At 35.9% G+C, this 17,177-nt stretch overlaps 1 protein-coding gene across 16 annotated transcripts in view; it reads left to right on the top strand.

Annotated features, from left to right (window-relative positions):
• Positions 1 to 17,177, top strand: part of Rev3l (REV3 like, DNA directed polymerase zeta catalytic subunit) — a 172,848-nt gene that overhangs the window by 44,820 nt on the left and 110,851 nt on the right. For 6 of the 16 annotated variants that reach the window (XR_012448984.1, XM_074076494.1, XM_020168699.2 and 3 more), the window contains one exon: positions 13,646 to 13,835. Coding sequence is in view for 15 of the 16 variants with exons in the window: in XM_074076494.1 (XP_073932595.1) it covers positions 13,646 to 13,835 (190 nt within the window). In the remaining variant the exon portion in view is untranslated. Of the gene's footprint in view, positions 1 to 6,176; positions 6,289 to 9,696; positions 9,846 to 9,913; positions 10,126 to 11,194; positions 12,818 to 13,645; positions 13,836 to 17,177 lie in introns of those variants that run through there. The other 10 variants (XM_074076520.1, XM_074076509.1, XM_074076530.1 and 7 more) reach the window with 6 other exon arrangements.

Consider the following 17,177-nt stretch of genomic DNA (forward strand, 5'->3'; position numbering starts at 1 on the left):
AAAAAAATATTCTTGAGCTTACAGCAGGAGGATGGTAGAATAGTAACTAACCAGCATGGAATATGCCAGAGCATTCTGTTCTCCATTAGCCCACAAAGAAAACTACCAGAGCCCAAGCAACTTGGGGAAATACCCAACTCCAGTCCCCTTTGTTTTACAGAGAGAAGTTGGGGTTGCTGAGAAGTGCTTGTGAAGGTCACATCACAGGGGCATAGGCCAACTTTTAAAGACTGAAATCTAGTCAAAACTATAGAACACTTTTCTCCTTCCACTCTGTCAAGAAGCTCCTCTCTGGTAACAGTATTGCAGCTGGAAGAACTACCAGATTTATATGCACACTACTTAGTTTCAAAGAGAAATAAGAGACAAAACAAAGACATTAGAGGAAATATTAGCCAGTAATACCTGTAGCTATAGCAAACAAACACAACAGCCTAACTCTTAGCTGGATATGGAAGAGATGTTGGGCTTCTCCAGTGGGGAATTTGAAATAAGTAATATGGTAAGAGCTGTAATGAAAGAGCCAGTATACAATATACAAGAACAGATGAGTCATGTAAACATAAAGGTTAAAATTCTATCAAAGAGTCAAAAGGAAATACTAGAAATCAAAAGCAGCACTGCAATAAATGAAGAATAATCTTTGATGGGCTCATCAGAAGGAGAACAGCAAAAAAAAATTTAAAGCAATAATGACTAAGAATTAATGACAGACACTAAACTACAGATCCAAGAACTCAGAGACCAAGTAGGATCAATATATGTCCCCCAAATCTTTATCTATACATATCATATTCAAGCTGCAGGAAACTAAAGACGGAGAAAATCTTGAAAAAAAAACAGGAGGAAAAAAAAAAACTCAACTATGTAAGAAGGATGAGAATTACATTGGACTTCACATACCATGCTAATAAGAAGAGGGTGGACAAAAATGTTTAAAGTTTCAAAAGAAAGCACCTGGCTAGAATTCTGTGTATATTAAAACTATCTTTCAAAAGTGAACGAGAAAGGCTTTCTCAGACAAATAAAATTTGAGGCAATCTGTTGCCAATAAGAAATATTACTGTCTTATAAGAAATGTTGAAGTAAATTCTCTAGAGAAAATGAAAATGATATAGATCAGAAACTTGAATCTACATGAAGAAGAGGAGAGCAGTAGAGAAGGAATGAGTACTGGTAAATTAAAACTTTGTTTTCTTAGCTGAAGGGATAGCTCAGATAGCTCAGTGGTAGCATGCTCACCTAGCATTCTCCAGGCTCTAGATTAGATCCCCAGCATAGGGAAAAAAAACAAAACAAAACAAAAAACTTTTGTTCTTAGTTGATAGATAACTGTTCAAAAAATAATGGTGATGATACATTCAGTGATTTTTAACTTACCCATGTTGACAGCAATGTTATCAGGAGTGGGAGAGAGGAACTTGCAATGCTGTAGTAGGGTCCCTGCATAACCATGAAGCGGTGCAGTATCATTTGACAGCAGATTTAAATTTGTTGTAAATGCATACTGTAAAATTTAGGGCAATTATTAAAAATTTTGACCTTTTTTTTCTCTTAATACTTTAAAGATGAAGCTCCACTGGCTTCTTGTTTTCCTCATTTTCAACAGGTGTAGATAATGTTTCTGCCTAAGACTTGGGACTTTGATTTTCATTTTTTATCATTTTGCCTTATTCAGGCCTCCATGTAACCAACCATGCTTAGTAGAACTCACTGGCCATACCAGTCCAGTATTCTTGGTAACTGAATATGCTCTTAAGAAGACTTACAAAAGATGTAGGATATCAGCTAATCATGGAGAGGTTTCAAGACTGGGAGAAGCCTATGGTGCTTCCTCCTTTTGGCAGAATAAATAAAGACTATATCCTAGTTTTACTCAGTTTTTATTGTCTGAGGAAACCTTTTTTTTACATTGACAGTTCTTACTTAATCTTTAATTACTTCGTTTTGGGCAATGATTATTTACTGTAAGTTTAACACCTATAAATTAACAAAAATATGTGATCCAGTGTCTAAAAATACTATATTATTGTATCTCTAAATGGAAATAAAGATGTGCAAGTGTTTTAGTGGCTGGTGATTATTGATCTCTCAGTGTATTCACAATTTTTATGATATAAATCCAGTAATTTATTTTAATGAATGCACTGACTAATGCTGTATTCAGAATTAAACCTTCTCATTAGAGACCTTTAAAGAAAACAAAGAATATAGGTAAGTTTAAAAATTACCAAAATGGTCAGGTAAGGTGGCACTTGCCTGTGATCCCAGCTAGTCGGGAGGCAGAGACAAGACAACTGAGGTTCAAGGCCAGTTCAGCAAAGGTTAGTGACACCCTATCTGAAGAAAAAAGCCAGGCATGGTGGTGCATGCCTGTGGTCCCTAGTATTAGAGAGGTGAAGGTAGGAGGATCATGGTTGGAAGCCAGCTTGGGAAAAGTAGCATAGTACCCTATATGAGAAAACAATCACAAAGGGCTAGGGACATGACTAAAGTGGTAGAGCATCTGCCTAGCAAGTGTAAGACCCTGAGTTCAGACCTTAGTAGTTGTCCCCCAAAATATGAAACATAGGACTTATCTATTTAAACTGTACAATTCAGTGACCTTCAGAATTGTGCAGTCAATTTTAGAACATTTGTTTATTTTTTAGAACATTTTTAATCATTCAAAAATCCTTTCTATCCAGTAGGCATCACTACACATTTCCTTAACCCCATGGAACCATTAATTTTCTTTGTCTCTAAAATTTGCCCATTCTGGACATTTCACGTAAATGGAATCATGTAGTATGTGGTCTTCTGTGTTTGGCTTCTTTAACTTAGCATAGTATTTTCAGGGCTCATCCACGTATAGCATGTATCAGCTCTCTCTTACTTTTTATGAGTGAATAACATTCCATTGTATGGATATTTCGTATAATATTTATTCACTAGTTGATGGACATTTGAGTTGAACATTAATCATAATCCCACTGAGGACAGTCATGTATATGTTTTTTTGTGCATACATATTTCCGTTTCTCTTTTGCATTATACCTACGAACAGAATTGCTAGTCATATGGTAGCTCCAGTTTAACTGAAGAGCTACTAGACTATCTTCAAAGCACCTGCACCGTTAATATTTTTACCAGCAGTGTATGAGGTTCCCAACTTCTCTATAATAGCTATTACTATTTAACTTTTATTTTTATTATTTATTGATTGATTGTTTTTGGCAGTACTGGAGTTTGAACTCAGGGCCTCACACTTGCTAGGCAGATGCTCTACCACTTGAGCCACTCCATTAGCTCTTTTTTTTTATTGGGTATTTTTCATGATAGGGTCTGGCAAACTATTTGCCTGGGCTAGCCTCAAATTGTGACCCTCCTGATCTCTGCTTGCTGAGTAGCTAGGATTACAGACCTAAGCCACCAGTGCCTGGCTCTTAAGTTTTAAATTATATTTTTCTGAGTAGGTATTGAAGTAGTATTCACTGTGGTTTTGATTTGCATTCGCTGGGAGTTGCTGATGTTGAGAATCTTTCCGTGTGATTGTTGTCCATTTGTATATCTTCTTAGGGAAATGTCTACCCAGATACATTGCCCATTGTGATAGTCAGCTTTGCGTTATTGTAAGAAAATACCCAAGATAATCAGTTTGACAGAGTAAAGGTTTATACTGGCTCTTGATTTCAGAGATTTCAGCCCATGGTTGGTTGTTACCATTGTTTCTGTGAGTACAGCAAACAATTGGTCATGGTAGTGCAAGCCGGTAATCAATGAGGCAAAGAGGATGAGGCAGTAAGTGACCAGCTTGAGCTGTCCTTTAGCTGGGTGCTAGTGGCTCACAATAACTACTTGGGAGGCTGAGATCGGGAGGATCACAGTTTGAGGCTAGCCTGGGCCTGTCTCCAAAATAACGGGAGAAAAATGGACTGGAGGTATGACTCAAGTGGTAGAACTTCTGCTTTGCAAGCACAAAGCCTTGAGTTCAAACCCTAGTCCTACCAAAAAAAACAAAAACATCATGACAGGAGCATGTGATAGAGGAAGCCAGGAAGCAAAGAAAGAGGAGGGGCCAGGGCTCAATATCTCCTTCAAGAACATGCACCCGATGACTTCCTTCCACTAGGCCCTACCTACTGAAGTTTTCTGCCACCTTCCAATAGTATCACAGCCTTGGGACCTAGTCTTTATGCATGGGCCTTGAGGGGGGCATTCACAGTATAAACTGTAGCACCCATTTTAAAATTTTGTTCTTTATGTTATTAAGTTATAATAGTTGTTTATTCTAGATATGTCCCTTATCAGATATGTGATTTGTAAATATTTTGTCCCATTCTGTGGATTGTCTTTTCACTTTCTTGTAGAGAGGTTAAAATTTTAAGGTCCTAAAAATTAGTATTCAACTGCCAGATGTATGGTTGAACAGTTTACTAGACTTACAGATAATATTAACTACTCGTAGTATTCTGTTTCTCAAGGAAAATTCAGGCATTTGTATAAACAAATTTAACTAGACAGTAAGTTTATCTCAATTAACTACTAATATCATTGCTTTAAATTGTCTGAGACAAATTTTCACATCATAGCCAGAAAGTTAATTTTAGTTCGGGACATTGGTTATTTACACTTGGATTGAAATAACTACAAAAACTAATATGAGTTATCACTATAGACCTTTAGCAGTACCCAAATTGAGTTTCATTGCCATAGAAAGTCAAGGGAATTACTGATTTCTATAATAATAATTTTAAATTAAATTATTTAAATTAAATATGAACTGACACATTAATCTCAAAAGAATATGTGTGATATATTGTGTTGTTTGTGTTAATGGTTGTTCAGTCTAGAAAGCTGGTCTTGGACCAGATATATAACTTAGTGGTAGAGTGCTTGCCTAGAATGCCCAAGGCTCTGAGTTTACTTCTCAACACCACAGTTTAGAAAAGGCGTTGAGGGAGATGCCTCTTCTGATATCTAGTAATTCTTTCCCTGGAAAGAAGATGTGAGGACATTATTAATATTTTCGTTGTTAATATTTGAAAGAAATTATTGGGACCAGGCATAATGGTACATTGCCTATAATCCCAACTACAAGGGAGGCATGTAAGAGTATCGAAGTCCTAGGCCAGCCTGGGCAAAAAGCAAGACACTATCTGAAAAATAACTAAAGCAAAAAAAGCTGGAGGCATGGCTAAAGTAGTAAAGCACTGGCTTAGCAAGTATGAGGCCCTGAATTCAAACCGCAGTCTGGAAAAAGAAGGAAGGGGGGTGTGTGGGGGGGAAGTACAGAGGGAAGGGGAAAATAGAATAGTCATGTTTTCTGATAGACTTCAGTTGAAAGCCCTCTTCAGAAACACTGTTTGGGGAGCAAAAAAAATCCTGTTGTGTCCACTTTTCAACAACAAATTCTCAGTTCTCTGATAGCAGCTGTGGGTATTCTATAATTCAGTTCTGTGCTGTCACTAACTTGCAAGAGTTAATGCAGACTTCACAGGGTGAGGGCTTAGTCTGGCAATACTACTCTTATTTCAGATGACAGTATTTCACTCAGCCAACACAAATTTGAGAGTTCCAACAACCACCCCCTTCAGATATTGTAAATTGCTAGAAAAGTTACAAAACTCAGGAAAATACTACACTTAACAATTACATTTTATTACTGATGAACAGAGATGAACAGTCAGATGAAGAGGTACCATATAGCAAGGTCTGGAAGGGTCCTAGATTTAGGACTGTTTGTCCCTTGGAATCTAGGTATGCCATCCTCTTGGTTATTTATGTTTACCAATTAGGAAGCTCCCCCCAACCTTTTCATTCAAGAGTTTATATCATAGTTGCATTACAAAGTCTTGACTGATAATTCATTGACTGTTGGTGATTGAGCTGAGTCTTCAGCCCCTTTCCTCCACAGAGGTAGGGTAATGGGGCTCAAAGTTCCTCTGATCACGTGGTTGATTCCTCTCTCAACTAGGAAGCTAAGGGCCTCATCAAGAGTCACGTGGTCAACATAAATCATGTTATGGCTATTAAATGTTCCTGACAAAAACAAGACAGTCTCTAACTCAGGCAGTAAGAGTTTTAGAAGCTCTGTACCAGACCTAGTGACCAAGACCAAATTATGTTTTTTGCTATACCACAATGTTTGTTTAACATGTATTAAAACATCTACTATATTCCATACTCCCTGTTAGGATTGGAAATAAAATGAGAAGACATGATGCATACATTCAAGGAACTCAACAGTATACGTGGGGAAATAGAGACAGTGAAGTTGCTGACATGGAGATTAGGTCTGAAGTCAAGGTATGAGATTAAAGCCCCATAGGCAGGATTTCTCTTAAATTGCACAAACTTCTCCATACCTTCAATAACTCCAGGAGTGGTCTAGTTTTCCTTTTAATTGGACACTAACCTCATTATTTCTTCATTGGTGCTGAAGTTGAAATACTTGACCTGCACTTGGTTCTGTTTTTTTTTTTTTAATTTTTCTTTTATTATTCATATGTGCATACAAGGCTTGGTTCATTTCTCCCCCCTGCCCCCACCCCCTCCCTTACCATCCACTCCGCCCCCTCCCTCTCTCCGCCACCCCCTCAATATCCAGCAGAAACTATTTTACCCTTATTTCTAATTTTGTTGTAGAGAAAGTATAAGCAATAATAGGAAGGAACAAGGGTTTTTGCTGGTTGAGATAAGGATAGCTATACAGGGAGTTGACTCACATTGATTTCCTGTGCGTGGGTGTTACCTTCTAGGTTAATTCTTTTTGATCTAACCTTTTCTCTAGTACCTGTTCCCCTTTTCTCTAGTACCTGTTCCCCTTTTCCTATTGGCCTCAGTTGCTTTAAGGTATCTGCTTTAGTTTCTCTGCATTAAGGGCAACAAATGCTAGCTAGTTTTTTAGGTGTCTTACCTATCCTCACCCCTCCCTTGTGTGCCCTCGCTTTTATCATGTGCTCATAGTCCAATCCCCTTGTTGTGTTTGCCCTTGATCTAATGTCCACATATGAGGGAGAACATACGATTTTTGGTGTTTTGAGCCAGGCTAACCTCACTCAGAATGATGTTCTCCAATTCCATCCATTTACCAGCGAATGATAACATTTCGTTCTTCTTCATGGCTGCATAAAATTCCATTGTGTATAGATACCACATTTTCTTAATCCATTCGTCAGTGCTGGGGCATCTTGGCTGTTTCCATAACTTGGCTATTGTGAATAGTGCCGCAATAAACATGGATGTGCAGGTGCCTCTGGAGTAACAGTCTTTTGGGTATATCCCCAAGAGTGGTATTGCTGGATCAAATGGTAGATCGATGTCCAGCTTTTTAAGTAGCCTCCAGATTTTTTTCCAGAGTGGTTGTACTAGTTGACATTCCCACCAACAGTGTAAGAGGGTTCCTTTTTCCCCGTATCCTCGCCAACACCTGTTGTTGGTGGTGTTGCTGATGATGGCTATTCTAACAGGGGTGAGGTGGAATCTTAGCGTGGTTTTAATTTGTATTTCCTTTATTGCTAGAGATGGTGAGCATTTTTTCATGTGTTTTCTGGCCATTTGAATTTCTTCTTTTGAGAAAGTTCTGTTTAGTTCACGTGCCCATTTCTTTATTGGTTCATTAGTTTTGGGAGAATTTAGTTTTTTAAGTTCCCTGCATATTCTGGTTATCAGTCCTTTGTCTGATGTATAGTTGGCAAATATTTTCTCCCACTCTGTGGGTGTTCTCTTTAGTTTAGAGACCATTTCTTTTGATGAACAGAAGCTTTTTAGTTTTATGAGGTCCCATTTATCTATGCTATCTCTTAGTTGCTGTGCTGCTGGAGTTTCATTGAGAAAGTTCTTACCTATACCTACTAACTCCAGAGTATTTCTTGGTTCTGTTTTTAATGAAAACTTTGAACTGTATCCTTTAAATAGTAGAAGTCAGTTACTTCTCCCTGAGGGAGCTACTTTTATTGTTAAGAGACACAAAGGAGCTGAGACCAGCTAAGGAACAAACAGGTTTATCTTCTACTCCTCGCTACACTAGAGCAGACATTTATTGATTGGACAAGTTAGCACCATTTAATTTTGTTATCATATTCATATGTCTGTCTTCAATTGTCTTCCTCACTATCCAGTAAATACATAGTATAATATGATAATAAGCCATAATAGCTTTATACAAGTGCTATGAGGGCATAAATAAGGGAAAAAGTTCTTAAATCCCTTTTGAAGGTTAAGGAAGGTATGTATAATTTAATTAGATGAGCTGGTCCTTCAAGAATGAGGTGCAGTTACTAGTATTTTCCATATAAACACTGATCACACTCCTTAATTTCTTCAAGAAATGGTTTTTATGTGAACTTTTTTCCTATTTCGTCAGTGATAATTTTAATTATTATGGAGTATATTCATTCAAGAGAATGCATTGAACAGTTCGGAGAGGTAGTTGAGGCAAAGGATTTGAGTCCTCAGAAATCTTTTGTTGTATTTTGATTTTTGATGTTTCTGTACATTCTCCCCATTTTGCATAGTACTAGAAATTATGCAAGTGGGCATGAAAACATAGAAACTGATTTTTTCCCATTGAGTAGAGTGCTCTAAGCCATGAAATAAGTGCCTTAGGCCACCTACACAGTTCTGTGTAGTTCTTTATCTGCCATTTAGCTATTTGTTTCCTCTATCTTATGTCTTTTATTCTTCTTCCCTTACTGTCTTCTTTTAACGTTAAATAGATATTTTTCTAGTATACTATTTTAATTCCCTTACTCAATTTTTTTTTTTTGTGGTACTGAGGCTTGAACTCAAGGCCTACACCTTGAGCCACTCCACCAGCCCTTTTTGTGATGGGTTTTTTCAAGATACAGGTCTCATGAACTATTTGCCTGGGTTGGCTTCGAACCACCATCCTCCTGATCTCTGCCTCCTGAGTAGCTATTACAGGCATGAGCCACCAGCACCTGGCTCTTACTCAATTTTTTAAGGTTATTTTCTTCACAGTTGATCTGAAGGTTCAAAACCTCCATCTTAAAGTAGTCTATATTGTATTAACTCCAACCTAATTTTAGCGTGTAAAGACTGCTCCAGGGCTGGGGGCATAGTTTAGGTGGTGGAGTACCTGCCTAGCAAGTGCCACACTCTGGGTTCAAACCCCAGTACTTCAAAAAGCCCCCCACTCCAATATAATTCCATTTCCTTCACCTTTCTCTGTGCTGTTATCATCAAAGTACATCTTTCTACTTTATAAGCCCATTAACATGATTTTATAAAATGGCTTTATGTACCTATCTTTTAAATGAAATAGGAGAAGAAAGAGTTATAAATAAAATACATTTGCGTTGTCTTTTTTCATATTTATCATTCCTCTTTATTTGTGTGGATTTGAGTTACTGTCTATTGTCCTTTCATTTCAGCCTGAAATAAAATACCCTTTAGTATTTTTGAAAAATGGTACAGCAAGTCTGCAGGTGATGAATTTTCTCATTTTACTTATATAAGAGTATCTTAATTTCTTTTCCCCACTTCATCTGGCTCACTTTTGTTCTTAAATGATAGTTTTGCTAAATATGGGATTTTTTTGTTGATTGCATTTTGCTTTCATTACTCTGTGTAATCTCACTGCCTTTTGGCCTTCATGGTTTCTGATGAGAAGTCATCTACAAATCTTGAGGAAATTTTGTATATGATAATTGCCTTTTGCTGCTTTCAATTTTTCTCTTTGTGTTTTGACAGCTTGACTATGATACAGTATGGATTTCTTTGAGTTTATCTTACTTTGAGTTTGTTGAGCTTTGCGATAATTTGGAGGATTTTTGGCCATTACTTCTTCAAATATTCTTCCTCCCTCTTTCACTCCTGGGACTAACATTATGCATATATTGGTATGTTTGATGGCATTCCAGATATCTCTGTTCATTGATTTTCTTTCTCCTTTCTTTTTGTTCCTCAGATTTAAGAATCCCAATTGACCTGATTGTTTCTTCTGCCAGTTCAAATGGCAGGACACCTGCAGAGTATCCTATAATTTAATTCTTATCAACAGATAGCATTAGATCCGATAACACTTTGACTTCAGTCCAGAGGCTTTCCTGCTATACTTGAAGGAATTACACATATAGGATTCTTTTAAGGATGTTTTCATGGAAAACTTTTTTTGGGGAGGTAGGTGGTATTGTGGCTTAAACTCAGGGCCTAGCACTTATTAAGCAGGTACTATACTGCTTGAACCACACTCCAGCTCCAAAGTTCCTAACTAAGCCATGAGGAGATGTTAAAAAAGTTAGGTCCAAAGTCCAACTACCTGCTCCTAGACTTCTTTTATGGTAGAAACTTCCCAATTTAGGGTGATTTCTCACTGACTTTAGGGTACTTTCACAGCTGGAACTAATTCTAATTCATGGTGTTGGAGTAGACTAGTTTATCTCTAAAAGGCTTTACAGCTCTGTGGCCCTATACATTTATGAGGTAGAGCAGTTGTAGGGAAATACAAATGGTCTGTATCTTATCAAGATAAAGCAGTGCTATTATAGAATTGCAAAATTTATAGTAAACAAATTAACTCATTTTATACATGTCTCTTAGTTTAACTTTTGAGTTTCTTATTTTATCTTTCTCATCATTTCCTTTTCTATGATACTTACTCTGTATTAGAAATGTTAGTAGTATGCCACATATTCATATTTGGTGGTTCTTCAGGAGGTTGTTCTTGAGGAAGGGTAGTGAGTAAGACATTGAGTCATCCCTAGCTGCAGGAGAACCAGAGAGAGGTATGTCTGTGTTGCTGTATTACAGCTTTGAATGGGACTTCAGGTCATTCAGAGTAGCAAAGTGCAATAAGCTGGGGACTTTCCAAACCCATATACCTATGTCCTCCTGTTTTCCTGTATTTGTTTCTTCACATGTTCAGAAACTTTTATTTCATCCCTTTCTCTTTGTGCAATTATTCTAGTTTGTTGTGTATTCTTTCACTTATTAAATAATATTTATTAAACACATATAGTATGTTTTCTGCTGAGTTCTGGGGAATTATGTTCACTCAAACACACAGTTTATCAGCTCCCAAAGAATTTGCCATCAAATTGGAAAGTCAAATAAGAATACATGCAATTTATAATACAAAGTAAAAACTGAGAAACTAAGGATTAAGGAAGCCAACACTAACTTTTTAAAAATTGAACAAGCATTCTATCATTGTTAAACAGAAAAGGCATTGGTTTTAGATTTTGCTGATCTATTTTTAAATCCTTGTTCAGTTAGTTAAAAGCCATGTGATTTTGAGTAAGTTAACTTCTGTAATGCTTGCAAAGTTGTTTTAAGTTTTAGAAATAGATATAAAGCACTTAGCCTTGTGCTTACTGAATAAATAATTTCCTTTTCCTAAATCATACAATCCAAAATTTTGTAACTCCAAAGCTTATGAATAGAAAGATAATGTCTCTTGACTCCTACTTCATAGGAAGTGTGAAAAGTGGGGTACCCTTATTTTTTAAGATATTTTTACGTTGCTCATAAAGGAGCAAAAAAAAAACAAGATAATTTTTATCTTGTAAAACAAAATATATCCAAAATTCTATAACTAACATATTGACCATAAAACCGTCATCTTATGATGTTTATACTATAAGCAACACACCTTATAAAATATTATTATACTACTAATTCTGTAAATCACTGGTCTTGAATTTGTCAACTTAAGAGTAAATACTTCTCTCTCCCCACATCCCTCACTGTCTAGTTTAACATGCTGGCAGGTCTTAATCAAACTGTGGCTTATGTTTAATAGGGTAACACTTTTTTAAAGTTAATTACTTACTTTATTTTTTCAGTATTGGGGTTTGAACTCCAGGTCTTGTGCTTGCTAAGCAGGTACTCTACCACTTCAGCCATGTCCCCAGCCTAGAGTAATGTTTATAACCACTATTCATGAGATATTTTAAAACCATTTAAGTAAATTCTTAGTAAATTAATTAAATATATTTTCTTGAGACGCATCATTATAATTAGAATTTTTCTTGATTTGAAGAATCTTGAAACTACAATATTTAGGAAACAATTCTTCATTTTATTTAGAAATGAAATAGCCAAAGAATTTGCTTATAACTGAATTTTTTTAGAAATTGAGGTCTAGGGGAAATAAATAGCTTAAGTGGTAGAATGCTTGCTTAGCATGTGCAAAGACCATTTCCCAGTACCACAAGAAAGGAATGAAGGGAGGGAGATTGAATTTGGTGTAATAGCACAATTTGTAATTCTCCAAAAATAAACAGTGGACAGTTCAAATTAGAATACTGCAGTTCAGTAGTAAAGGGCTTGCCTAGCAAACGTAAAGCCCTAAATTCCACCTCCAGCATCACAATAAAGAAATTAAAAAATTGGTTATAAAATATTGAAGTCTAGAGTTTACAAATTACATGACTGATCTTCCGGATTTATTTGTTAATTGTTTATAACTATATCTTAAAAATAAGACAGGTTTATGATTCTTTTTAAGAAGTATAAACACAAAATATCAACAGAATATAGACCTCTTTTCCATATTTTTATACAAATCATTCTAGGTCATAAATGGAAAATAGTAATCAGTCAGATAATTACTTTGCTACCAAAAGAAATGGCCCAGTGAACAGAGTGAAAAGAGATAAGGGATTGGAAGAAGTCTGAACATTGTGCAGAGAGGAATAACCTAGTAGTAGTGAATGACAGCATGAGTACAGTGGGTATGATCTTCCATCACTGTTCTTCTCTCAATTTCAGTGAAACAAATGGCATGTGCCCTAGGGAAACTAGGGACGATACTCTGAAGATCGTGGGAACCACTTCCTTATAGCCCTGCAGATTTAGGAGAGTAATGATGGTATCTGCTTTTTGTTGCCGTTGTTGTTACTTAACTTTATCACGGATACATTACTGTTTCTGTGGCAATTCTTTTGTGAAGTTTGGCTCATATTACTTTCTTTATCTTGGCTGTGCCACGTTGTGTGTTAGCAAGTCAGCACTGTTTGCCCTTTTTACACCTTGACTGATATACTGGCTTCCTCAAAAGTATGCATGATTGTTTTGTTCTTTTTCTTCCCTCCTCTTGTGTCTCCCTCTATCCCATTCTACCAAATAGGAAATTTAGATATCCAGCAGTCCATTACATTATTGTTGGTCTGCAGTGGTTTTGTTTGTTTGTTTATTATAATAGCAAAATTTTATTTTTGCCCTTTTTCCCACCCCCAATAGCAAAATTCCACACTCTGGAATTCCTTTTACCCTATTCCTTCTTCTAGAGTTATCTCTGTCTTAGGGAAGTCTCTTGTTTGAAAACATTAAGGCAAAGTCAGGCATTCACTGATTTACTTAGTATGCTTTCAGTGAATTTTGTAAGCTTTATAACACTGTGCTATGTGGTCTTACGAGTTGATTCAGTGAGGTATATAAAACTAGTTTTGTAAGAGTAAAGTGGTCAAATACATTTTCACAGTATTTCAATTATATACTACAGTGATTATGTTTACAGAATTCTTCCAAATGTTGTTGTAAAATGTAATTAATACAGGTGATTTTATGGGTTAATTTTCTTCTAATCTTATTTTGGATAAGCTGTATTGCCATTTGAATATTTAAATGTCTTGCACTATGAGTTTTATATTGTCTAAATGCTTCTCAAGACTAAACTATCTAATATGTTACATTTTAGGTCAGAAGACATGTCTTCATCTACATGGCATCTTTCCTTACCTCTATGTGCCATATGATGGCTATGGACAGCAGCCAGAAAGCTATCTTTCTCAGATGGCATTCAGTATCGACAGAGCTCTTAATGTGGCTTTAGGCAATCCATCTTCCACTGCTCAGCATGTGTTCAAAGTGTCATTAGTATCAGGAATGTAAGTATATAATTTTTCAAAGTTTCTGTTCAGCTGTATTTCTGTATTTCTTTTGCTGTTCTGATTATAGGAAAAATATTCAATTGAAATCTATTTCATTCATATTTCTTTTACCTAATAGAACTGCAGTGAATTTCTTTCTGAAACTCTTTTAAAGTAAATTTTTATTGCAATGAAAGATAAATGGTGAACATGGCTTTTATTTTAACCGTTTCCATTTCTGCTCCCTAGAACTATAGGAATACATACATAATTTATTTTTTGAGCACTTTCTATTTTCCAGGCACTGTTCTAGGTACTTGATGTAGTAGTCAGCTTTCTGTCACTGTAACAAATACCTGATATAAACAGTGTAGGAGGAGACAAGGCTTATTTTCCCTCATAATCAGTTGGCCCTGTTGCTTTGGGCCTGTGGTGAGACAGTGCATCATTGCAAGAATATGTGTGTAGAGAAAAACCTGCTCACTTCATAGCCAGGAAGCAAAGGAGAAGACAAAGAAGGTTGTGGTCCACAATCCCCCTTTGAGAACATGCCTCTAATGATCTAAAGACCTCCCAACATTTCTCTATAGTGCCACCTCAAAGATGAACCCTTTAATACATGGGACTTTTCAAGATCTAAGTTGTTTTCACTTAGAATATATTACTGAAGAAAACAAGTCTCTGCTCCCTTGGAAGTTATATTCTAGTAGTGAGAAACAGATAATAACTAATATGTAAACATGAAATAAATTTATTTGCTACATGATAATTAGTGCTGTAGAAGAAGATGGAGAGCAGGAAGGATCAGTAGCATACGGGAAGTGGAATTGTGGCAATTTTAGATAGGGTAATGAGGAAAGAGCTCATTGACAAAGTCAATGATATTCAAGCAAATGCCAGAAGGAAGTAAGGAAATGGGAACAGCATGGAGGCCAGGAATGGAGGGACTGAAAGGATGTCAGTTAGATACGGAGGAAGGAGATCGTGTAGGCCAGTGATTCTCAAAGTATGTTTTCCATCCTTTGGTTTCCAGTAGTACCAGCATTAACTTTGCTTGCTTTGACAGTTGTGAGGATGTGTCTTTCAGATCTCTAAATATAGGAAGTGTAATTGAATGATGGCTTCTGCTACTGCATGCTGAAAAGTAAAAAAGAATGAAAGGGAGTGATTGTTAGAGAACAAATATCTGAGGAGGTAAATTAAGCCAAAGTCTGACTGATGACCAAAAGTAAACTATCCAGAAGTCCAGGGTAGATTTTTCCAGGAAGAGGAATCAAGCTAGAGGAGCTGCCACATTTAGAATGGTTGGAGGAAAAGAGAAGTAGGATATGATGTAAGACTGAAGTGAGAGGCAATGATGATAATGTACCTTTTAAGACCCTGGTAAATAGTCAAAAAATTTTTTGTAACAGAAATTGCTTTATAGCAATCAGGGATGGCTCTGACCCAGAGGCTTGAAATAGCTGTAAGGAAAAAAAAAAAGATGTTTACACTTAAAAGTTATTTAATGACTGCTGCTAAATTCTTTTTTATTTGATGTCCATTACACTGTCAGATATGACAGCAGAGAAATGGTATTATTATAAGAGCAAGTTACATCTAGTGCCTGTCTAAAGGGGCAGTATTTTTTAAAATAAAAAGATTGGGTTGATCTACCTAAAGATTTAACCATTTACAGATATAAGCATTTATTCATAGACCAATTCTAGGCAATTACTAAGCTTTTGTTTCACCTAAAAATTCTTAATTCTTCATCAGACATACATAATTCTTCTAATTACATCATGTTTGAAAATCGTGATACTTGTATCAGAGGTACTAGTATAGCTTAGATCCTTCAGAAATTATGTGCTTCCGAAGTAGCTGGGATTATAAGTGGTAGCCACTATTCCCAGATACAGCACCATTTTTTGAAGGAAGTTTCCTTTCTCCTGTGTATGTTCTTGCTGTCCTTGTAAAAAATCAGTTAGCTATAAACATGTAGGTTTATTTCTGGGTTCTCTTTTCTGTTGTCTTCATCTGTGTTACCATTTTTATTCCAGTACCACGCTGCTTTGGTTACTATAGTTTTGTTGCATGTTTTGAAGTCAGGTTCCTCCAGCTTTATTCTTTTGCTCAGAATTTCTGTGGCTATTTGTGGCCTTTTGTGGTTCCCTACACATTATAGGATTACTTTCTCTATTTCTGTGAAGGATGTCTTTGGTATTTAGATAGATACTACATTGGAAAGTATGAGCATTTAACAATATTAATTTTTCTGATCTATAGACATGGGCTGTCTTTCTTTTGTAAGTGTGTGTATGTGTGTCTGTGTCCTCTTCATTTTCTTTCATCAGGGTTTTGTAATTTTCTTTGTAGAGACTATTCACTTTGGTTAGATTTATTTCAAGTGTTTTTTTTTTTTATAAGTATGGTGAATAGAATTGCTTTCCCTGATTTTATTCTTAGTAGTTTCATTATTGGCATATAAAAAAGCTACTGACTTTTGTGTGCTGATTTTGTATTCTGCAACTTTAGTGAGTTTATCATTTCTAACAGTTTTTTTCTGGTAGTCTTTAGGTTTTGCTATAAAATGTTCTACAAAATAATTTGACCTCCTCCTTTTCAGTTTGAATGTCCTTTTTTCTTTCTTCAATCTTCTTGCTTGGGCTAACACTTCCAATACTATAGTGAATAATAGTGGTGAAAGTGAACATCTTTGTCTTATTTAAAGAAAATGATTTCAGCTTTTCTCTATTCAGTGTCTTGTAGGCTGTGGGTTTATAATACATGGTGTTGCTGTACATTCCTTGTATTCCTGATTTTTGAGGGTTTTATCACAAAGGGATGGCTAGTTTTATCAAATGATTTTTATTTATTGAAGGATAAGGTTTTTATCTTTCTATTGTTGTGATATATTATGTTTGTTGATTTGCATAGTTTGAACTCTCCTTGCATCCCTTGAATAAATTCCACTTGGTTATGGTATAGAATCTTTTTGATATGCTGTTTTATTTGATTTGCTAGTATTTCGTTGAGAGTTTTTATATCAAAGTTTTTAAAGAATATTAATCTGTAGTTTATTGTTATGTCCTTTTGTAGTTTTGGTGTCAGGGTAATGGTAGTTTTAATAGAATGAGTTTGGAAGGATTGGCTCTATTTCAGTACTTTGGACTACTTTGATAATTCTTTAAAAGTTTTCTAAAAATCATCAGTGAAACTATTCATCTAGTCCTAGGTTTTTCTTTGTTGGGAAACTTATTACTGATTCAATCTCGTTACATGGTTCTCATCTACCCAAGTTTTCTGTACCCTCATGGTTCAATTTTGGTAGGATATATGTGTCCAGAAATTTATCCATTTCTACTAGTTTTTCCAATT

The sequence above is a fragment of the Castor canadensis genome, chromosome 1 (assembly GCF_047511655.1).
Source record: "Castor canadensis chromosome 1, mCasCan1.hap1v2, whole genome shotgun sequence".
Taxonomy (NCBI): Eukaryota; Metazoa; Chordata; class Mammalia; order Rodentia; family Castoridae; genus Castor; species Castor canadensis.